We start from the raw sequence: 24,771 nt of genomic DNA, 5'->3' as shown, positions 1-24,771 counted from the left end.
CCTGGGTGGCACAGCGGTTTTAAAGCGTCTGCCTTCGGCTCAGGGCGTGTTCCCGGCGTTCCGGTTTCGAGCCCCATGTCAGGCTCCTCCTCTATGAGCCTGCTTCTTCCTCTCCCACTCCCCCTGCTTGTGTTCCCTCTCTCGCTAGCTGTCTCTATCTCTGTCAAATAAATAAATAAAAAAAAAAAAATCTTTAAAATTACTTTCGGGGCGCCTGGGTGGCACAGCGGTTAAGCGTCTGCCTTCGGCTCAGGGTGTGATCCCAGCGTTCTGGGATCCAGCCCCACATCAGGCTCTTCCACTATGAGCCTGCTTCTTCTTCTCCCACTCCCCCTGCTTGTGTTCCCTCTCTCGCTGGCTGTCTCTATCTCTGTCGAATAAATAAATAAAATCTTTAAAAAAAAATTTACTTTCAATATGTCATATGATTCTTTTTTTTTTCCCAAAACTTTATTTATTAGAGAGAGAGCGTGCATGCAAGTGCAAACGGGGAGAGGGAGAATTTCCAGCAAACTCCCTGCAGAGCAGGGAGCCTGACACAGGGCTTGATCTCACAGCCTTGAGATCATGACCTGAGCCAAAATCAAGAGTCGGATGCTTAACTGACTGAGCTACCACCCAGGTGCCCCTGTCATATGATTCTTTAAAATGTTTTTTATTTTTTATTTTATTTTTTTTAATGTTTTTTTAAACCGGGTTGATTTTGTTCCCAAAAAATGGTTTTGTAAAATTATATTAATTATATGCCTCTGCATATGAATTTCTGTATGTAAAAAGGCTAACTAGATCAAAATATAAGGATAATAACTTTGCATAAACATTACCAAATTACTTTTTAATTTTACCAAATTATACTGGACATGCTACCTCTTTCCTGGTACTCTTATGAATGCTGGTGTTACCAATGTTCTTGATCATTAACAATCTCAAAGTCAAGCTTCTCTCTCTTTTTTTTTTTTAAGATTTTATTTATTTGAGAGAGAGCACTAGAGAGAGGGAGAGCAAGCATCAGTGGGGGTGCCCAGAGTCAGGCTTCTCTTCACAAGCTAATGACAGCTTGTCACTTCTCTTTGCATTTCTTTCATTACTAGTGATACTGAACATCTTTTTAAAAGTGTATTGATAGGGACGCCTGGGTGGCTTAGTCGGTAGGGTGTCTGCCTTTGGTTCGGGTCATGATCCCAGGGTCCTGGGATTGAGTTCTGCATCAGGCTCCCTGCTCAGCTGGGAGCCTGCTTCTCTCTCTGCCTGCTTGTGCTTGCTCTCTCTCTCCCTGACAAATAAATAAATAAAATCTTTTTAAAAATAATAAATAAAAAGTATATTGATATTTTGCACATTTGTATCATTTCAAATATTTTTATTAGTTTGTGGTTTGATTTTTGCCTATGATCAACTAGCAGCCTTTTCCTTTATGGTTTTTGAATTTCATCGCACAAATGAACTAGAAAGGCATTTTTTGATAGTTTTCAAATGTTGTATTTATCTAATATAAACAAAAGTTATAAAAACAGTCAGCCTGTTAGAATGGAAAGGGCCCTGATTTTAGAATCAGACCTGAATTTTAAGTTCCAACTCCTCATGTATTACATTGGGTAGACTATTTTAATCTCTCTGAACCTGTCTGCTCATGTGTAACGTATGATCATGTCATAAGGTTATTGTAAGTATTAAAATGAAATGCATATAAAATACATATTAAAGAAAATACACATAAAACACCTTTATATATGCCTGGCAAGTAGTAAATGCTTGTTTTCTTTCTTCTTTTTTAATACTCTACTTTGGCAGATGATGTCGGTTCATACAGACTGTATTGTGTCCGTGCAGATTTTAAGTACATTGATGGAAATAACGATTAGAAATGGTGAGTATAGGGGCGCCTGAGTGGCACAGCGGTTAAGCGTCTGCCTTCGGCTCAGGGCGTGATCCCGGCGTTACGGGATCGAGCCCCACATCAGGCTCCTCTGCTATGAGCCTGCTTCTTCCTCTCCCACTCCCCCTGCTTGTGTTCCCTCTCTCGCTGGCTGTCTCTATCTCTGTCGAATAAATAAATAAAATCTTAAAAAAAAAAAAATGGTGAGTATATAAATTTACTCTGATTAGCAGTGTGAATTATTGGTTGCTATGTGTACAGTCTCTTTCATATTGCTAAACATTTAAGATATTCATACATATAGAATAAAATTATTTTTTGTGATCTAGAATCTTTAATAATGGCCTGAAACTCCAATAAAAATTAGTGTCTGCATTTTTGTAGTTGCATTGAGAAAAAAGATATAAGATCTTACAAGTGACAGGCCTAACCTAATACTTACCAACTCATGGGTTACTGTCCTGGGTAAATGGAAATAGTTGCAAGTTTGTTATTTATTTAGCCAATTAACTTTAACTGGCTTATTGACGAGCAAGTATTGTACTGATTGTGCACTGAGGAGATTGAAAAGATCCACTACAAAAAGGTAACAATTGTTTTCTCACCTTTGAGATCCCTTATAAAATGAAACAAGCATCGTGATTTACATCTCTCACTTGTTTTGAGGATTGGGACTATATGGGCACTGAAGATGGTAAAATCTTCCTGTGTCAGGAGAACTTGGTATTTTAACATTGTTATTTTCAGTCTTTTCAAAGTGTGTTACTTCCTGAGTTACACCCTTTTATTCATCATCACTCTCAGATACTTTCATAAATGTCATTTCCTTCACATTTCCTTGAAAACCTGTAATTCGTATATGATCATTCTAAGTAACTATATTGTTAACATATTACCAGATGTCATTTCTATAAAATCATCGTAATAATCCATGTTTCACATGCAGACTGTCACCTTGCAACTGTGTGTTTGTGAACCTGGGATTTGAGATAAATTTTCTTCTGTTAACTAGATACCTTCAGTGATTCACCAGTTTGGCCCTGGATCCCATCGTTATCTGATATAGCAGCCGTGTTTTTCAATATGGGAATTGATTTCAGATCTTTGTTTCCTCTGGAGAATCTTCAGCCGGACTTTAATGAAGACAATCTAGTGTAAGTTTTCTTTTCATTATTAACTCCCAAAAACATTCTTTTAAATAATTTGTAATATGATAACAGTTAATATTCTTTTCAGTACCCATTCTTGGTTTTTTTAAACCTCTCAAAGTTGAAATGTGTTCTTAACATCTGTCTTAATCTGCAAGTCATCATCAAGTTTAACAAGGAGGAAATAGAAACATTTAAAATTTTTAAATTTTTTAAAATAAAACTGACATTATTTGACATTATTTGTTATTTGACATCATTCTGTTATTTGACATTATTTGCTTATTTGACATTATTTGTTGGCGATACTGGCCAAAGAAATTAGATAATTATTTGACATTATTTCTTGGCATTAATTTGACATTATTCTGTTGGCAATACTGGCCAAAGGAATTAGATAAGAGAAAAAAATAAGAGATATAAAAACTGGAAATGAGTTGGTGAAAGTTTCATTATTTGCAGAAGATGTGTGTTAATGTATACAAAGAAGCCTAAGAGTCAGCTGAAAAGCTGTAACAAATAAAAGAAACAAGTAAGAGAAATTGGTATGGGACACCTGGCTGTGAGTTCAAGCCCCACATTAGGCATGGAGCCTACTTAAAAAAGAAACGGGGGCATCTGGGTGGCCAACTCTTGGTTTCAGCTCAGGCCATGATCTCAGGGTGCTGAGATCAAGCTCCACGTCAGGCTCTGTGCTCAGCGGGGAGTCTGCTTAAGATTCTCTCTGTCTCTCTCTCTGTCTCTCCTCCCATTCATCTGTTTGCTCACTCTCTCTCTCTCTCAAATAAATAAAATAATTCTTTAAAAAAGAGACAGAAGTTGGTATGGATGCCAGAGTACAAAGTTTAAAAAGAGAAATTAGTAACCTTCAGGTATATGAACTGTAGCTAGTTTAAAAGATAAACCGGGGGTGGGGAGGAGGGGGTGCCTGGCTGGCTCAGTTGGTAGAGCAGGTGATTCTTGATCTCAGGGTCATGAATTCGAGCCCTACCTTGTGGGTAGAGATTACATTAAAAAATTTTAAAAACAAAATCTTAAAAAAAAAGATAAACTGGAAGAAAAGACTTCATTTACAACAGCAAGAAAAATGTATGAAATACCTAGGAATAAACTTAAACAGAAGGGAGAGAAAGTGTGTGTGTGTGTGTGTGTGTGTGTGTGTGTGTGTGTGTGCGCGTAAACATTACTAAGAGACAAAATAGAAGACCTAAATAAATGGAAGAGCATACCATACTTTCAGATAGGAAGATTCAACATTATATAAATACATTAGAGCTCCTAAAGTTAAACCATAAACTTAATGATATTTGAGTAAGAAATGCCAGTGGGATATTTTGTGGGGAAGGGGAGAGTTGATACTATACAAGTGATTCTAAAGTCATATGGAAAAAAATAATATCCAGAAAAGCTTTGAGAAAGAAGAGTTAGGAGGCAGGACTGGCCTTAGCAGATAGTAGTATGGGACAAGCACAAAGTGCAAAGCTCTGTCAGTGGAGCAAAGTAAGTTCAAAATAGAACCAAATACATATAGATACTTAGTAAATGCTAAAGATGCTATTTCATAAATGAAAGAGTAAGCTATTAAGTATCTGGTACTATCCATTATCTGGAAAACTGGGTAGCCATCTGAAAAAAATTTTGCATCCATACCTCAAACTGATAGATCAAAGATTTAAATATATACAATGAAACCATAAAAGTAATAGAAGAAACCAGCAGGTTTTTATAATCCTAGAAAAGGGGGAAATGGTTTTGTGTATGAACTAAGACTCAAAAGCCATAAATAGGAAAATTAATTTATTTGACCACATTAAAAACAATTTGTCATGACAGCAATCACTATACACAAAGTGAAAAGAAAAGCCTCAAAAGGGAGTGGGAAGGAGCTATAGTATTTATGTGAATTTTTCATATTCATGCATATATGTATGAATGAAACAACTCTGGTTACAAACAAAGGTTTAGTTTCAAATTAATAAAAATATCAATAACCTATTAGAAAAAAGGAATAAACTGATCACAGAAATAAAAATGGTTCTTAAATATGAGAATATATTCATCTTCACTTCTGAGAAAAAGGTAAATTCTTGTTACTGCTATATCCAAAGCCAAACTCTCACCTCTCTAGTTCTCTTTCCACTCTGTACAGGATCCCTTGTTGCTCAGATGTAATCTGTATTTAAAAATGTGTTGGATAGCAAATTTTCAGATAAAGACTATATTCTATCACTTTAGGGAAAATAATGCTTTCCCAGCCCATCCAAAAAACCCAGCCATTTCCCCCAAACATTACTAAAGTACTCAAACCACCTATATTTAAAAAGTTAAAATATCAATTATTTTATTATTTAACATTTAATGAATTCAGTAATGTGGTAATGTATGTTGTGTGCAACAGATTTGAATTTTTCTTCACTGTTGTAAGCAGATACAGTAGTGGAATAGTGAAATAAAGATATACAATGAATGCATTAAGACATAATACATGCAAATGCTATTTAGCAAAGTAGTTTTTTTTATTGGTTACTTACCAGTTAAAGAGTTAGCCTCAGTTAGGTTTGGTGACTACAGCAGGGAGGTCGTGGCTGTAGTCACTGTTGCTGTGAAGTGGTAGGCATCGATGAGCACTGGAAAGCACGAAGGAGCTGGTGAAGGAATGAGTGAACCATGATGAAATGCCTGTTTAAGCAGCATGAGTACAAGACTGAATCCTATTGAGATATGACCACAACTCACTCTTCTAAGACTTATATGCAACTTAACCATTTTTGTTGGTGTGTATGAAATGTTTGAAGGTTCTTAAATAATCAGTTAGCGTGAATAATATACTAAAGCATAGTAGAACGGTTCTTTTCTTGACCATTAATCTGTTAGGTGTACAGACTTAAAATCTGAGTCACAACTAACCTCTTTCTCTTCTGCATTCCATCAATTCTCACATCCCTGTGTTCTGCTTTCTCTGTTCATGTCACAGCTGTTCTTTCCTTTTTGTTACCATTGTTAGTCTAATTCATATCCTCTTTTCATGCCTACCTGGCAAAAAAAAAAAAAATCTCCTTTCCTCAGGGCCTTTCTACCTCCAAGATATTTATTCTTTTCACTGTTGCAGGATTCCTTTTATGAAACATAGCCTGGAACTTCTTTCTCCTCTGTTCTCGAACTTTTTACACCTTGTATTTAAAACTCTACAATTTGACCTGTTTTCTGTTTTGCTGTCCCTTTTGTTCTAACCAAAATGATCTGCTTGCTGTTCCTCCATATTAGTCATCACTGCATTGGTTCTTCCTCATACTGATCCCTCACCTCCATCCTCAGTGTCTGCTCACCAAAATATTACCTCTCTCGTTGAAGCACAGTTTCTAAGAGCAAGACAGGGCGCTTGGGTGGCTCAGTCAGTTAAGCATCTGCCTTTAGCAGGTACTATCCTAGGGTCCTGGGATTGAGCCCCACATGGGGCCCACTGCTCAGTGGGGAACCTGCTTTTCCTTCTGCCCACTCCTCCCCCCCCCCCCCCGCTTTGTGCTCTCTCTCGCTCTTGCTCTCTCTCTCAAATAAATAAATAAAATCTTTAAAAAATAAGAGCAAGACAGCCTTATCTGTATGGAACAGATTAATAAATCATGTTACATTAATAATCATCACAACTACTAATAGTTACATACTGCTTTACTATGTGCCAGGCACAGTTCTAAGGGCTTCACATATAGCACTTCATTTAATGGTCACTACAACTATTAGATAGTATTCTCATTCCCATTTTACAGGTAAGTCAGGCACAAAAAGGTTAAGTAGTTTGCCTGAGGTTTACAGCTAGGAAGGCCACACAGGACTACCAAGCAGAGACTTTAAAAGCTAAGAAAGCTTTTCGTATATAATTATGGCAGTATAAGACATATTAAGTGAAAAAAAGAGAGGTGCACAACAGAGTATATAGTGTGCTGCCATTTATATTAAGGGGGGGCAAATAAATAAATACATATTTATTTGTATATACATAAAATGCTTGTGGAAGGAAGGACTAAAACTAGTAGTGATTGTGGGGAGGGGAAATGGGTGGCAAAAGGCCTAGCCTGAGGACAGTTCTTCACAGCATACTGTGCCTTGATACCTTATGAAGTTTTTTTAACCATATAAAGGTATTATTTATTCAAAAAATTAAGAAAATATCTTTTGAAGGCCAAATTCATGTGTCTCCTCCTTCATGGACCTGGACTGATTACCTCAACCAAAACTGCGGTGCTTAGAATTGTTTTTTTTATATTGCTGTCTATTCATGAGACCTTTATTATGAGTTCTTTGTAGTCAGAGCCACCGTCTACATACTTCTCTGACACCAAGAACAATGAGGATAGTGCCTTATAAAAAGTAGCTGTTCAAGGGAAAACTAATGCATAGAGGTAGAAATCAGATCAGTGTTTACCAGGAGTGGGATTAGCGAAGTGACTTGGATTTGGCATGAAGGGACTTTTGTGGGTAATGGAAATGTTCTACTACTTCTTTATTCTGTTGGTGGTTACACTACTATATATATTTATCAAAACTTTAAATGGGTATATTCCTTTTATTGTATGTAAATTATGCTTCAACAAAACTTTCTTGTTGTTTGGTGTTTCTTAAAATATTTTGTGCTTAATTTCACATTGCTTTATTCACTTTTCAATAGTTCTGAAACACAAATGACATTGCGGGGGGAAGGAAGTGAAGATTCATCTTGTAAGCCAATTTTTTCAACTCTTCCTGAAACCAACATTTTAAATGTGGTTAAGGTAGGGAAAAACTTCTTTTTTATGTCTTTAGCACAGAACTGGAACCATTTAGTTTTGTGGTTAGTGGTTTTAAAACAAAATCACTAGTGTTTTACCAGGTGATTTCCAATCTTTGAAATTTCTTATTCTTTGTATTAAATGTCGTTTTTGCTGTTTTTATTTTTTGTTTTAATATTAGGAGTAAAAGGGAACTTTAGACTTATAGAATTAATATAGTTCTAGGATACCTTTACTAAGAAGCTTTTAGAAACCAATATTTTTTAGAACCAATAATTTTTTTAGAATTAGGATGTATGAAGGGAAAAAAGTTATTACTTGTAACTTAGTGATTAAGAATTAATAGCAGTGTTAAAACTTTTTAGTGGCTGAATCAAGTCAGTGATACTGAATCATTAAAAAAATCTCAATGAAAATTGGAGAAGAAAATACTTATCCTGTCACCATTCTATTCAACTAATAACATGAATATTTCTTGCCTTCTTTTTTCTAGACATCTGATGTTTTGCTTTCTATAAGTTCTCTTTTGCATTTTATCAGAAAGTTTTTATAATTTAAACTCTCCAAGTAAAATATATCTCCTTAAGTTGTTTTGTCTTTGTACTTCTGTCACAGTTTCTAGGCTTGTGTACATCTATACATCCAGAAGGTTACCAGGATCGTGAAATACTGTTGCTGATTTTAATGTTGTTTAAAATGAGTTTGGAGAAACAGCTGAAACAAATTCCTCTAGTGGACTTTCAAAGCCTCCTGATAAATCTGATGAAAAACATTAGAGATTGGAACACAAAGGTAACCATACTTAAAGCTTTTGTATTGGTTTTAGTGTTGGTTTTTTGTATACCATCACAATTTGACTTTCATAGTGCGTATGGAATTAATAGTTTCTAAGCTCAGTTAAGATCTCTGGGAGATGAAAAATAAACTGAGGAAGGGACTATCTTTGTTGGAACTGTATTAAATTTATGATAACTGATCTTCTCTAAAACTGCAGCTATTCATTCAAAACAAAATGTGTTTATTGGGGATTTACCAGGGGCCAAGCATTAATGTAAGTGTTAGAGATACAGCCCTGGAAAACATAAATCCATTGCCTTTATGGAAGTTCTTTGCTAGTTAGAGGGTTAAATAATAAAGAAAATGTGTATTATAATATGTCAAGTTGTAATAAGGGCTGCAAATTGAAATAAAGCAGGACATGGGTATAGAGAACAGCACAGCAGGAATCTTCTGGTATTTCAGATAAGGCAGTCAGGGAATGCCCTTCTGAAGTGACCTTTGAGGAGAGACCTACATGAAATGATGAAGCAAAGTCACACATACAACAAAAATTTGAGTTGAACATCTATAGCCATATTAAGGGTAAATGTGTAATTTTTGTTAGGTTTTTAAGAATTATATATATATTTTTTTAAGATTTTATTTATTTATTTATTCGACAGAGATAGAGACAGCCAGCGAGAGAGGGAACACAAGCAGGGGGAGTGGGAGAGGAAGAAGCAGGCTCACAGCAGAAAAGCCTGATGCGGGGCTCGATCCCATAACGCCGGGATCACGCCTTGAGCCAAAGGCAGACGCCCAACCACTGTGCCACCCAGGCGCCCCAAGAATTATATTTTTTAACCTTTTTTGATGGAAAATTTCAAACGTGCAAAAGTAGAGAGAGAAGTATGATGAACCCATTAAGTATTTATCACCCAGCTTCAACAACTAACAAGACATAATCAACCTTGTCTCATCTGTTACCCTCATCCCATACTTTCTTCCCCTACTCAGTATTTTGAAGCAATTTGTTAGACTTTAAATACTGAAATAGTTGAGGATCCCTAAAATGCAAGAAATCCCAGGTCAGGAACATGTATGATCTTTTGCAACTCTCATTATATACCTTTAGAAACTGGTATTTGTATTTAGTTCTGTTTAGGGGCACTTGGGTGGCTCAGGCAGTTAAGCATCCAACTCTTGATTTCAGTTCAGGTCATGATCTCAGGGTCCTGGGGTGTAGCCTCCAGTCGGGCTCCACACTCAGCAGGGAGTCTGCTTGAGGATTCTCTCTCCCTCTACCCCTCCCCCCGCTCGCACACACTCTCTCTCTCTCTCAAATAAATAAATCTTAAATTAGATCTATTTAGATTTAGATTTGTATTTTTCTAGGGAGGACTTTTTAGATATAGGTACGACATAGAACAAAACGTGAAAGCCAAATGAAATTCTGATAAATATATCTGTTCAGTGTGTTCCAGAGTTTAAGATAAAACTGAATCTGTGTACTATGTATTGTGATTTAGCAGGTTCTAGACTCCACGCTGTTTCTAAAAATAAATGCTCTTTTTGTCATCATGCTCCTATAGGGCAAGAAGGGATGCGGATGATTTGGTTCCACTGACCTATTTGAAAAATCTTGCCCATTCTTTGTTTTCAGGTGCCTGAACTCTGTCTGGCCATAAATGAACTGTCTAATCATCCACACAACCTTCTGTGGTTGGTTCAGCTGGTTCCTAACTGGACATCACGTGGACGGTATTGAAAATTGAGAATTAAACATTAGGAAAAATTTATATTTACATAAATGAAAATACTTTTGGGTCTTTTATTTCCTTTCATCATTCCTTAAATGTTAGATCAGTCTTTTATTTCATAGTCAGCTGTGGGAAAAAGCATTGACAACCTGATTCTAATACTTAGATCATTTTGTGATATTCTTGACTTTTGATTTTAGCTTATCTTATAACTTAATACAGATGGCACATATCATGAAAATGAATGGATTAGCATTTTCTTTTTTTCTTTTTTTTTACTTTAGTAAACATAAATGTGAGCAATAAGATAGATTTTCTGTCAATAAATCAGCACGGCCAAAGATAAAGGCTCTTAATGATTTGCCTGAGTTTCAGGCAATTCTAACTTTATGTACAAATATTTTACATAAAAATGTTACTGTTCCATTAAAGTTTACATGTTCTTATACTGTCTTCTCTTGAAACACTGTTTCCAGTTAGAACAACTTTGGGCTCATTCATTTGCTTCTCAAACAGTATTGATTAAAATGCATTCTGACTACTTTTAAATTCTATTTCCAGGCAACTAAGACAGTGCCTCAGCCTAGTGATTATTTCAAAGCTTTTGGATGAGAAACATGAAGATATCCCTAATGCCAATAATCTGCAGGTATAAATGATATTTTTCTTTTCTTTTCATAAATGAGAAAGATAGTGAGGTATAAGGAAGATTGACAGTTCTTAAGTCGAAAGTTCTGCGGTTAGATCTCAGCTCTCAAACATAATACTATTCATATAATCCTTAGAATGATACTTAACTAATGAGATCCATTACATGTTCATGATGTCATACTCATTAACATATAGGTTGGTTGTGGGCAGTTAGATGGATTAATGTACAAATACTGGGAAAATCAAAATGTGCTATATAAGTATGACTATTTATATGATTATTTAACAAGGTTAGCAGTTTTATCACAAGATTAGAACTTGCAGAACTATTGTACGTTAATTGCATCTTGTACCTGTTTTAATATTAAATAGTAGAGCTTAAACATGGTTGTCCGCTAGTAATTGTTCAGTAGTAAATACATCATGTATAGATGAATGGGTTTAAATACGTCCAATGGAAGCTCCACTGAAAGGTCCTGAAAGCTTTTTACAAACATTTATAACACTAAGGGAGCTACAGAGGCTACACATAGTTAGAATTTTAAAACTCAACATCTGACCTGGTCTAGATGTGTTCTTGTGTGAACTGCAATTCAATACAAGATGCTCTGTTCTCTACCAAGTCCTGGGGATAAAAAAAAATGAATTAGAGACTCTGCTCTTGAAAACATAATCTAGGTTGATTGTAGTACAATGTAGTAAGAACAAGGATAGAGGTATGCACAGGGTGCTGTGGGACAGAGAGATTGAAAGGGACAGCTGGTTTCTTCATTAGTAGAGCTCAGGTAGATTTGATTCCAGGTATATGAGGACTGTCAGTCCTTTCAGTGATACTTAACTTGCATCAAAAGAGAATTCTTTTTAGAATTCATTGACTTCTACTCATAGGGAGATTCAGCTTTGCTGACTTTCAAATAATTTCACAGAGAAAGGATTCTGTTTGGCCTCTATTGTAGTGCCATTTGGTCTCCTCCTCGAACTTTTATCCTCCATTACAAGTACTGAACCTTTTAATTTAAAATCCCTTTTAAGCAAATGAGGACTTTTAAGTGAAGGAGAATTGGATATCACTGGACTATAAAGAAAGCTAAAGGGGCAAAATTAGAGAAGGCAAAATGAACAGAGAACCACTGGAAAGAAGTAGACTAAGAAAGAGCAACTGTATTGCTTAATATTGTCCGGTTTCTCCTCTTTCTGTTGATAGATATCAGTCCTACATCGCTATCTTGTGCAAATGAAGCCTTCAGATTTGTTGAAGAAAATGGTCTTGAAGAAAAGGGCTGAACAGCCAAATGGCACTATTGATGACAGTCTTCATTTGGAACTCGAAAAGCAGGTATCCGGGGCTAGATCATCTCAAAAGAGTATATACAAGTATAACTGATGCCAGTTTCCTAACGACAGGCTGATAGCATAGGCATTTCTGGATTTAGAGACTTAGATACATTCTAGCAAACACAATTATAAAGTAAATGATATTTTTTTACTTATTGCTGTCATGAAATTCGTAAGTAATCTTGAGTGTTGAGAACTGAGGTAAAAGGCTGGTTGTTGGTAATTTAATACTGGGAGTATTTTTTATACTCCTTTACTAGGGCAGTTGTGAGATGGTAAAAGGAATGCGCTGGAGTCAGAAGTCAGGAAGCCCGGCTCAGGTCATGATCCCAGCGTTCTGGGATCGAGCCCTGAATCGGGCTCCCTGCTCAGCAGGAAGCCTGCTTCTCCCTCTCCCACTCCCCCTGCTTGTGTTCCCTGTCTCGCTGCCTCTCTCTCTCTGTCAAATAAATAAATAAATAAAATCTTTAAATAAAAAAGAAGTAGTAGCAGTCAGGAAGCCTAGGTTAAATGCTTGGCTTTTCCCTACTTACCAGTTCAGTTAACCTTAGCAAATTCTTTAATCCTTCCTGGACAACTCTCCTGATGTGTAAACTGGGATGATATCTATCCTAGCTAATTCATGGGTGTTTGTTTTATTTATTTCTCTAACAGGCATATTACCTGACCTACATTCTTCTTCATTTAGTTGGTGAAGTTAGTTGTTCTCATTCTTTCTCTTCTGGACAACGGGTAGGTAGTTTTTAGTGTTTTTTGTTTTTAATAAGTGTCACTATTGATGGAATAAATGAATGTTCTTTATATAGAAGAAAACTTTGTAAAAGTTTGTAAAACTTTGTAAAAGTTAACATTGTGTTTGCTATAGAAATCCCAGTGTACACTGGAAGGAAGGAAGTAATAGCAACCATATCATTGGCAAGAATTGTCTGCACATGTTAGTTCTGTTTTTGGAGTGTAATTTAACCATCATAACTTGACAGTAATGTAATATGGTAATAAGATACCAAGGTCACCAAATGGGCCAGCTCTTAGCTGGTTTGTTCCCATCTCTTCTCCCACTACACTTTTTTTTTCCTTTAGAAATATATTTGCCTTCATGGGGCGCCTGGGTGGCACAGCGGTTGGGCGTCTGCCTTTGGCTCAGGGCGTGATCCCGGCGTTCTGGGATCGAGCCCCACATCAGGCTCCTCTGCTGTGAGCCTGCTTCTTCCTCTCCCACTCCCCCTGCTTGTGTTCCCTCTCTTGCTGGCTGTCTCTATCTCTGTTGAATAAATAAAAATAAAATCTTTAAAAAAAAAAAAAAGAAAGAAATATATTTGCCTTCAAAATTAAATTGATGGTAAGTCAGGCTACTTTACATATGCGTTTCTTAATTATCTCCCATGCTAAGATTTTCATTTTGAATTATTCTGTCCTTCCCATACTACCATAATCCATACTTCTGGGGAAAGTTCTTATTTATGTCATCATGTTTCATACTGTAGGTATTCCAACCTATTTTACTTAGTATTATCTCCTTAGTCATTGTGAAAAGGACCTAACACTGGTTCATGTGGGGTTTTCTTTTTTTTTTTTTTTTTTTTTTAGATTTTTATTTATTTATTCGACAGAGATAGAGACAGCCAGCGAGAGAGGGAACACAAACAGGGGGAGTAGGAGAGGAAGAAGCAGGCTCATAGCGGAGGAGCCCAATGTGGGGCTCAATCCCATAACGCTGGGATCATGCCCTGAGCCGAAGGCAGACGCCTAACAGCTGTGCCACCCAGGAACCCCCATGTGGGGTTTTCTTAGGCTGTGATGTTTGTTTTGCTTTTTGGATTGTTTTTTTTTTTTTAGGTAGACACACAATGTTACATTAGTTTCAGGTGTACAACAGTGATTCAACAGGTTTATATATTATACTGTGCTCACCACAAGTGTAGCTACTGTCTTTCACCATACAGTGCTATTACAACACCATTGACTATATTCCCTATGCTGTACCCTTTATCCCCATGACTTACTCATTCCTAAACTGGAAATCTGTTATCTCCCACTCCCCTTCAGCCATTTTGCCCACCCCTTCACCCTCCTCCACCCTCTGGCAACCATCAGTTTGTTCTCTGTATTTATAGGTTTGTTTCTGCTTTTTGTTTTTCATTTGTTTTTTATGTTTCACATATAAGTGAAATCACATAGTATTTGTCTTCTTCTGTCTGACTTATTTCACTTAGCATAATACTCTAGGTTCACCCATTTGTCTCATATGGCATGATCTCATTCTTTTTATGGCTAGATGGTATTCGTGTGTGTGTGTGTGTGTGTGTGTGTGTGTATACATACATGTATATATACCACATTTTCTTAATCCTTTCTGTCACTGAACACTTGGGTTGCTTCCATTCTTGGCTTGTAAATAATGCTGCAGTAAACATAGGGGTGCATATATTTTCTCAAAGTAATGTTTTTGTTTTCTTTGGGTAAATGCCCAGTGATGGAATGACTGAGTCATTTGGTACTTCATTTAATTTTTTAAGGAATCTCCATACTGCTTTCCACAGTGGCCATACCAATTCACATTCCCACCAACAGTACACGAGGGTTCCTTTTTCTCCACATCCTTGTCAACACTTGTTTTTTCTTGTCTTTTGCTTCTAGCCATTCTGATAGGTGTAAGGTGGTATCTCATTGTGGTTTTGATTTGTATTTCCTTGATGAGTAATAATATTGAGCATCTTTTCATGTATCTATTTGCCATCTGTAGGTCTTCTTTGGAAAAATGTCTATTTAAGTCTTCTGCCTATTTTTTAATTGGATTTTTTTTTGGGTTTTGAATTTTTTATATATTTTGGATATTAACCAAATCAGATATTAACCTTAATCAGATATATCATTTGCAAATATCTTCTCCCATTCAGTAGGTTGCCTTTTCATTTTGTTTATGCTTTCCTTCCCTGTGCAGTAGCTCATATATTATAAACACTGTTGTACATAGCACTACATTTGCTCTCTCTCTTTTTTTTTTTTTAAGTTTATTTATTTAAGTAATCTCTGTACCCAACATGGGGCTCGAGATCAAGAGTTATATGCTCCCCTGACCGAGCCAGCTACCTGCCTGCCCCTAAAATGGTTTGCTCTCCTGCTTGGAATCTAATGTAGTCATCTATCTGTATTGTTCTTATATAGGTCTTCACGTTTTTTAAATTATTTTTTCTGATTAAAAGCAATGATTATTGTTTAAAAATTCAATTTTTATAAAACTAAGTTAGAAAGTAAAAGACTCCTATTATCCGATGCCCCCCTATAAATTTCTCCATAATTTGTGCACATACTAACTTAATTACTTCAACAAAAATGGAGTCATACTATTCATATTATTTGCAACTTATCTTTTTTGCCTTAAGATATTAGCACTTCTAATAACTAAAGTATTTCAAAATCTTTATTGATGAACATTGTATTATGTTCCTTGTGATAACACACAGTACTAACATGAACATGCTTATTTGTATAGTTCTACCAACCTGTACAAGCATTTCTGTAGGATAAATTACTAGAATTAGAATTGCTAAATCAAAGCTTGTAAATTTTTCAAATTTTAATTATTGTAAAATAACGGTTATCACATTTCCCTTCCAAAAAGTGTCCATTTACATTCTCTCCTTAGTATATTCAACCTTACTGTATGTATGACAGTGACTGTTTTGGACTATACACTTCTAAAACTTAAGACACTTAATTTTTCAAGAAACTACTTTTAAACCTTGTTTTGCTCATAGAGAAAAAGTAAGTTAGTTGTTATTTGAATATTCTATTAGAGAATATGTTAAAAAAGGACTCTTTAAATTTCTGAGCATTACATCACAGAACTCTAACATTAATTTTCATTAATGTAGCTTAATCTGCAGCAAAACAACTTTCATTTTTATATATATTTTTATGTTAACTAACAATAAATCTTAACATAAGTCTTATTGTTGTGGCAGTTACTGTTTTCACAGATATGACTGCTCTTATGTTATGGTTAACATCAGAAATCGATAACTGAAGAATGATAGATTTTTAAATGGTTGTTCTAACGGCATCATCTCCTCTTTGTTAATTTGTAATGCTTCTAAGTTGTTTTTATCCTTCATGTTTGTTTTACACAGAAACACTTCGTGCACCTCTGTGGGGCTTTGGAAAAGCATGTTAAGTGTGATATTAGGGAAGATGCAAGACTGTTTTATAGAACTAAGGTAAGTGTGTGTTTTTCATGAGAATTTTTAGGTTTTGTTTTTGTTATTGTCTAGCTTTGATTGCATTAATATTTGAGGAAGAGAATCATATAAGCCTCTCTTTAAAAAGGGGGGAGGGGGCACCTGGGTGGCTCAGTCAGTTAAGTGTCTGCCTTCGGCTTAGGTCATTATCCTGGAGTCCCGGGATTGAGCCCCACATTGGGCAGGGGGGGAGCCTCCCTGCTCAGTGGGGAGTCTGCTTCTCCCTTTGCCCTTCACCCTGTTCATGCTCTCTCACCCCTCTCGTGCCGTCTGGCTGTCACTTTCTGAAATAAATAAAATCTTTATTAAAAAAAGAACATATAAGATGAAAAATATGACTTTCTCCTTTAATAACATAAATCAGTTTCTACTAATACTTCTAGCTAAATTAGAAGTGAAAAGAGGAGTGCCTGGCTGGCTCAGTCAGTAGAATATGTAACTCTTCATCTTGGGGTTGTGAGTTTGAGCTCCACATTGGGCGAAGAGATTACTTTTTTTAAAAAAGTGAAAGGGAAAAATCTCAAGACAAATATATCTTTCATTTTACTATACCCTCTATTCTAAAACTCCTGACACCTGAAGAGAAGGTTCTTCCAGTACTAATGAAACTTACCGGGACGCCTGGGTGGCTCAGTCAGTTAAGCATCTGCCTTTGGTTCAGGTCATGGTCCCAGGGTCCTAGGATTGAGTCCCACATTGGGCTCCTTGCTCAGCAGGGATCCTGCTTCTCCCTCTGGCTGCTGCTCCCCCTGCTTGTGCTCTCTCTCTCTCTGACAAATAAATAAAATCTTAAAGGAGGAAGGAACAAACTTATTAGTTTCTTTTCTCATTATACAAATTAAGACTTTTATGCCTAAGTTAATTTTAGGGATTAAAATCAATTTTGTGTGATGGTTGAAAACTTGTTTTGTTCATAGAGCAGAAATAGGTTAGCTGTTATTCTTTGATTATCCCATTAGACAATGTGTTAAAGAAGGTTTCTTCAGGTTTCTGAGTTCTACATCACCCAGTCTGAGCTCTAGGATGGAAATGATTCAGCAGTAAGCTTGCTAAGCTTTTTCCTTAAAAGTTTAGTATATTCAAAGACAGTAGAAAAGATGACTATGAGTATGGAGTTAGGAAAACAACTTGAGTGTTAATGATTTAACAGTTTTTCCTAAAACATTGAACACTTTTTTTAAAAAAACTTTTTCTTTTAAGGATTTTTTGATTCCAAATCATCTTTTAGCATTTGTAATGCAAGCTGATTCTTTTTTGCCTTTGTGTTTGGATAAGTCAGTAAATGTGAAGTTACGGCTTTGTAACTTTATATCTTACATTAATTAGCTTGTAAAAGGTTAGTCATTTCAACAATGCCCATTTGGATTCAGTATGTGTATTTGTTTTAGTAGATTTAAGTTAAATACAGAGATGAGCAACTAATGAAGTTGTATCAGATTGCAGATTTTCAGAAATATGTAGGGATAGCTCTTTGACTTAGAAGGGAAACCATAGTTTCAAAGAAGCACATTCTTTTGAACACTGACTAGAGTTACTGGCCCGTAGAACTTGGTGGTAGTGGCTACTGCTGACAGATGTGCTAAAAGGGGACCACCCAAGGTTTTTGTTTCTTAAAGCCAAGGGCCTGCATTGATGGTTGCCAGGGCTTCTCTTACTTAGAGTGGAGAGAGACAGAGGTCTATGGGAATTGCGTCAGGGGATGGTCTGCTGAGGAGTTGCCTCTTCACAACCTGTAATAGAAAAGGTGGTGATTATTTTGGAGAAACTGAATCTGCTGAATTCTAAATGGGGAAAAAAGTAGACCTTTTAATTTATAAATTTAAAGCAGCTATAAAATTCCTGATTTGTCTAAAACATTTTCTTTTTTTTTTTTTGTCTAAAACATTTTCTGAAGCAATTATGTTTGAGAGCTAATTGAGAATCTCTAGGGTGGTAGGAAAGTTTGAGTTTCAGGCAGAGACTCACTAAACTTTCAAACTTAGGAATATACCTTGTATTTAGAGAGGATTCGTAGTACTTTGCAGAAACCTAGAGAGGCAGAACAGTGAATCTTGGATCTTCTGATGATGTGGAAAGAAACAAATGACAGCCATTTTTGTGGCCTTGAGTTTTTCAAATAGAATTTGGAAAGAGAAGGACAGCCAAAGCCTTGGGCCCTATAACAAAGCCCATGCTTCAGTTTCTCTATGTGGGTGTTCAAAAGCCAGCAAGTTGAAAATGTAAGTGTCTTGCAGGCAGGGAAGGAAAATGTTTTTTCTGGATGATCTTTAGTAACTAATGGGAAAATAGAGTCCTAAGCATTCAGTAATTTAAATTATGGTGATCAAGAAAAGTCTTCTATTAATCACTGTGATTTGAAAGCCCCTCCAGAAGATGAGTAGTTTATTTTCTCTTTCTTGACAAAAATTAAATTGAATTGTTGGGTGTGGCCTGTCAAAAGTATCAGATCTTTTATATCAAGCATTAAAATGATTTTAGTTAAGGATGTTTTGATCTGATCCCTTTTTCCCTTTTTGATGTTTTTAAGGTGAAAGACCTGGTTGCCAGGATACATGGAAAATGGCAGGAAATAATCCAGAACTGTCGGCCTACTCAGGTGTCATTTTATTAAACAGTTTTATTTATTCTTAGTTTTGCTAAATGGTATTTCTTTATACTGTTTGAAAAAATATGACAGAGCACTTGCTTCTAGATATCTGAAGATAATCTGAAAACTCCAGTTTAATAATTTGTGTATGTTTTTTAGTTTTTATTTGCTTTATAATTAATTTATTTCCAGAGATGGTTGAGCCCATTTTAAAATGTCACATTGCATCAAATGGAGGTTGATATTTCATGGGGAGCATTTTCCTTAACAGCTTTATTGAGATAAAATTCACGTTATCATATTTCACTCATTTAAAGTGGTTTTTGGTATATGCAGAGAGTTGTGTAACCATTACTGCCAAATGTTTTAACGTACTTTAAGACATTTCTGTCAGTCCAGGAAGAAATCCCAGAACCCATTAGCAGCCACTGCCCATTCCCCAACCACCTGCATTTCTATTCCCAACTCCCTCCAAGCCTTTAGGTAACCGCTATTCTTTCTGTCTATATAGATTTGCCTATTCTTCACATTTCATTTAAGTGAAATGATATACTGTGTGGTCTTTTATGACTGGCTTCTATCACGTAATATAATGTTAGGTGAATCCATGTTGTCATGTATGTCATTTCTGTTGCCAAATAATATTCCATTGTATGAATATATCTTATTTATCCACTTATCAGATGGACATTTGAGTATGCTTCTCCTTCCTGGCTGTTCTACATAATGCTTCCATGAACAACACTGCACAGGTTTTAGTGTGAACATGTTTTCAGATGAAAATATTTTGGATGTATATCTGGGAGTGGAATTGCTGGGTCATGTGGTAATTCTATATTAAATGTTTTGAGGAATTGCCAGACTGTTTTCCAAAGTGGCTGCACTGTTTTACATTCCCACCAGAATGTATAAGATTTCTAAATTCTCCACGTTCTTTCTAACACTTGTTATTATCTGTGTTTTTGATTATAGCTGTAGTAGAGGGTTGGTAGAAGAATCTCATGGTTTTAATTCATATTTTCCCAATGACTAATGATGTTGAGCATCTTTTCAGATGCTTGCTGTCTATTCATGTAGCTTCTTTAGAGAAATATCTATTGAAATCCTTTGCTCATTTTTTAATTGGGTTTTTTAATCTTTTTATTATTGAATTGTAGAAATTCTCCATTTGCCCCAAATACAAGTCCCTTGTTGGTATATAATTTGCAAATATATTCTCTAATTCTGTGTGTTGTCTTTTCATTGCCTTGATGGTATCATTTGTAGAACAAAAGTTTTTAACTGTGATGAAGTCCAGTTTTATTTATTATTTTTGCTTTTGTTAGGCTTTTGGTATCGTATCTAAGGGGACTTTGCTTAAGAGGGGCATTGTTTAAGTACCTGGTATTACATTTGCCATACTGTAAGTTTGCCTTTTACAAACTAACTGATAAGTTCTTGTCTAAAATTATGCTTCTCGAATTTTAATGTGCATATAGGCATCAATTTGTTGAAATGCAGATTTTGACTCAATAGGTCTGGCGTGGGGCCTAAGAGATGCTGCATTTCTAACAGGTTCTCAGATTGATACTGCTGGTCCAGGAACCATAATTTCAGTAGATAGGACCTAGAAGTTGCTTAGAGTTTATGTCAAAGCAACAGGAACACTGAAGATTAATTAGGAAAAGTAATCTTAACTCTTCTGTATTTTGACTCTCTTGCTGTTATTGCCCTTCCTAAGATATGCCTGCTCTTTGAGAGCAGCCTTTGAGAAACCTTAAACTAATGGTTTGTTGTTATTTCCGTTTCTAATCTCAATAGATCTTGTTTTAGCCTGGCCACCTTTGCTGATGTGGTATTAAAATAAATGAACTTACTACCAAAACTTTTCTGTTAGTCAGCTTAACATTTTAATCTTCTTAAATACGATCTTCCACATGTGTGTGTTAGTGAGGAAAACATCTTGCACTTATTTTGTACTTTTTTTAATTGTCAGACCACAAAATGTGAAAACTGAAACCAATTACCATAAATTTTCAGAGAAATGTACATTATAAAGATTTTATTACTTCCTTTACCAAAACCCTGTTTGATGATTAGTAGTTTTATAAGGATTAATGCATAATCCAACTTTCTTTTATCCTGTTTTTTTCCCCTTCCCTTTTCTAGGGGCAGCTTCATGACTTCTGGGTACCAGATTCTTAACAGGAGTTGAAGCAGCGAAAATATGAACTAAGAGAAATTCAATAAGATCTTTTCCTAGAGGAGTAGAATGCTACAAACTCCAGTGGAATGCTAAGAAAATGTGCTGCAAATGTGCCACTTGAAATATCTAATATGAAGCTGGTAATGAAGAAATTGCCATTTCTGAAGCAGATATGAAACATGATCTGCTTAATTTTAAGGCAACTGACATTTTAAAAAGAGCAGAATCCTGTAACGAGAGGGGAGGGGTAGAAGCAGCAAATAGTTGCATGTCTAACCTGCCCCTATTAACTCTTTTTGTTAAATTGTAAGCCAGTTTTTTGTTTTGTTTTGTTTGTTTTGTTTGTTTTGTATTTATGGCACTTGGATAATCACAGAAAATATGTAGGGAAGGGTTTGGACCAACTTGACTAGTTGGACATGGAAATCAAGACCAAGTTCCAGTTGGGTTTAATTTTCCCCTTGTTTATTTTAGGACTCAAAAAGAAAACTTAGAAGTGAGATTAATAACAAAAATAAATCTCTTCTGTAATTCCTATAAACCACAGGGAGGTTTCAATCCATACATTTTCCTTCACTCTTCAGGATTATAAATCTGTTAGGTTTTTAAAATACATTTAAACAGTTAAGAAACAAATTTGGTATATTGTCAGATCCCCCTTAAGGGGCAGAGGTTAAGCTATACAATAGCGTCTCTTTTTATGCCAAAACATTCATATGCAGTTTGTTTTGGGTTCCTTTAAGTGTGTGTATATATTTTTTTAAATACTGGTTAAATCTTAGAATCTTGGCTAAATCTTAGAATCCTGGCCCTTGGTTAGCCATATTACAGAAGTCTATAGTATAGAAGCTTAAAGGTCTGGACAAGTTTCCAAAACCCTTACTTTCATGAGTATATAAGCTTGGCAGAGACCTGGATGGTGTTTATTCTTTGGGACATTGCACACGCATGTGTGTGTGGGTGTGTGTGTCTATGTGTATGTGTGTGTGCACGCGCGTGTGTGTGCTTGTATTTTAAATTTGTTGCACTAAAAACCACAGCTGCTCAAAATATTCTTAAACACTGGAAAGCCATCCTTGGGTTTAAATGGTGAAGGGTTAGTAGAAGTGCACATGCTGATCTTAGCCCAAGGGCCCTTTGAAGCCTTTGGTAGTGATAGACCCTTACTAGCTAACTGAAAAATTCTTTCGTTGACTGGGTGTCCCTTTTTGGAGGGGTTTGTTTCTTGAATGAGAATGTCAACTTTTTTTCTTTCAATGTTGACTTGGATGACCCTGCTTTCCTGAGCATTCTGATGTCTCCAGTTGTGGGGGGAAAGATGATGGAGAGGAAGGGAATTGGACTTGGGGTTTATGGTTCGAGAGGGGAGAAAATAATTTTTGAAAAATAGCTTTCTACCTCTAAATTGAGGCTTAGGAGTAAAAAGCATTTTATCTTAAATTTATCATTTACAATAGTATAAGTAATGTTTGAGCCCATGTCAAGCATTGAGCAGTTAGAGATTTTATAGGGAAGACTAAGTAAATCCAATCCCAAGAACCCTGACTGAATGAGGCTCCAGGAGTCAGACCAACAAAAGTTTTATTCTGTGTTGAGTTTACTGGTAAGAATATTATTATCTTGATACTACCTCTCAAGGGTATTATTAGAAAATGCCACTTATGGTTAATGAGATAGATACAAAGAGTTCTATTTGACAGAAGCTTGAAACTCTGGCATCTATCTGCCCAACAATGGGGGCTTTCACTCTTTGTAATTTAATACTTTGTAGATACATTATTTGTGTGTAATTTTATAAGTGTTCATATTTTTCTCATTTTGCATTGTGTAAAGTGTACAAAATCTCAAAGTATAAAATACTGCTTATATTGCTTGTAATTACAGTGTGTAAATATTTTCTAATCGTGTACATTGACGGGGGGACAAGTGGGTTATTCAGGTTTTTTTTTAAGTGACCCTTTTGTACTGCAGTTTCAACAGATAACTGCTCATCAAATTTAAAACCACTTTGATACATTTTTATTTAGCAGTTCCAATAAGAGAAGTCTCTATTTTTAATTGTCTTTCTTCAATAGAGAAAAATACTTCATCTGTCCCTTTACAAATGGCCAGACATCAGTTTGAGCCCTTGTATATATGACTCTGGTAGATGTCTCCGTCTCCAGGTCATACTCCAGTCAGTATTTGCATTGGGTTCTCATACAAATTCTGTGATGATTCTCTTTTAGCACAAGTAGCCCCTGACTTTTCTCCCAAATCAAGTATTATCCTTCTCCCTCTGAGTCCCCATGTTCTGTCTCCCTCCTGCTGTTGTTGCCCAGCGAATGGGATGGTAGTGGGGGGAGAAAATGTTCATTGCACAGAAAATGTCAGGCCACTTTTGGGACTTGGCAAACAAAGCTTGCACTGAGTGGTGGTGTGTTTGGCAATATTACTGTGCCAAAAATAACCTTGTCTAATTTTCTGGATATGTATGTCAAACTTATTACCCTTATTGCAAGCTGAAAATTAAGGTACTTGTAAGTGTTTATGCTTTTGTGTGTAACTGTTTGCCTTTTCTAAACTGCTTTTCTTGTTATCGGAAAATATAATTCTTTTAGTTATATCATGTTAAGAGGCTCTCCATGCACAAAACGCATCTATGTAGCAGTAAAGTAACAGCATTTGTACATTTCCTGTCTATCTTCTGATGGCAATGGTGCCTTTGTCACCTTTTGGAAGGTTGGCATTTTGGTTTTGTTTTGAAGTACAAATAATAGCTTGCTTTCGACTTCACATGAAATCTCCCCAGATGTAAAAGAAAAAGGCGTGTAGTCATCCAGGCTCAGTCAGGAGCATTTGCATTTTTATTTCTGTCCAAACAAGTATAGTTGGTGGGGACTGGCCAGTAATGATGCGTGGAGTCTTTAAACCAAGGGTAATTTTTAAATTTAAAAATAAAAAATTTAAGAGGTGACCTAGTAACAAGTGACTGAGTTGGAAAATTAGGAAGAGACTGTCCTGGTTTGTCTCTAAGGAGGCAAGATTAGGGTAGTGGTGGCTGGGCACGTAGAGCATGATCTGTGGTGATTTCTTACTCACTTGCAGTGTTGGTGCACCTCGTTACCTGTGCATCTGTTTTCCCCGGGCAGTCCTGTCAGCCAGTTCCTCCACCAGCTCTTAGGCTGTTTACAAGTAAATGCAGATTTCTCTTTCCTTTCCTTTTTTTTTTTTTTTTTTTTTTTTTAAGATTTTTTACTACATCTTGTTTAAAGTCCCATGAATGTATGTGTGTGTTATTAAAAATGCTTTTTCTCAGTTTGAACATGTGTTTGGTAATATTTGTTTGGGAGTGGGGGGTGGTTAAGTATCTGGAATGTCCTGTTTCTTCCCTGTCCCGTCCCCTAGTTTTTAAATGGATTCTTTTTTCCTCTTGCTTTGGATTCTTCAGTCTGGTTTTTTGGCTTAATGTCTCCTGTTTTTGGAATAC

The 24,771-nt window shown here is 36.0% G+C and overlaps 1 protein-coding gene across 3 annotated transcripts in view; it reads left to right on the top strand.

Moving 5' to 3' along the window:
• The window catches only part of SLF2 (SMC5/6 complex localization factor 2), a 53,751-nt gene that overhangs the window by 21,393 nt on the left and 7,587 nt on the right, over positions 1–24,771 (top strand). For 2 of the 3 annotated variants that reach the window (XM_045802891.2, XM_045802890.2), the window contains exons 10-20: positions 1,792–1,867; positions 2,889–3,030; positions 7,688–7,790; positions 8,403–8,579; positions 10,210–10,307; positions 10,868–10,955; positions 12,162–12,293; positions 12,947–13,024; positions 16,423–16,509; positions 19,058–19,126; positions 21,266–24,606. In XM_045802891.2, the coding sequence (XP_045658847.1) occupies positions 1,792–1,867; positions 2,889–3,030; positions 7,688–7,790; positions 8,403–8,579; positions 10,210–10,307; positions 10,868–10,955; positions 12,162–12,293; positions 12,947–13,024; positions 16,423–16,509; positions 19,058–19,126; positions 21,266–21,301 (1,086 nt within the window). In that variant the 3' untranslated portion in view covers positions 21,302–24,606. Of the gene's footprint in view, positions 1–1,791; positions 1,868–2,888; positions 3,031–7,687; positions 7,791–8,402; positions 8,580–10,209; positions 10,308–10,867; positions 10,956–12,161; positions 12,294–12,946; positions 13,025–16,422; positions 16,510–19,057; positions 19,127–21,265; positions 24,607–24,771 lie in introns of those variants that run through there. The other variant, XR_006780618.2, reaches the window with a different exon arrangement.

Source organism: Ursus americanus, chromosome 6 (assembly GCF_024610735.1).
Source record: "Ursus americanus isolate L20-20 chromosome 6, mUrsAme1.1.p, whole genome shotgun sequence".
Taxonomy (NCBI): Eukaryota; Metazoa; Chordata; class Mammalia; order Carnivora; family Ursidae; genus Ursus; species Ursus americanus.
Note: the sequence above shows the minus strand (reverse complement) of the source record. Positions and strands in the feature narration are given on the sequence as shown.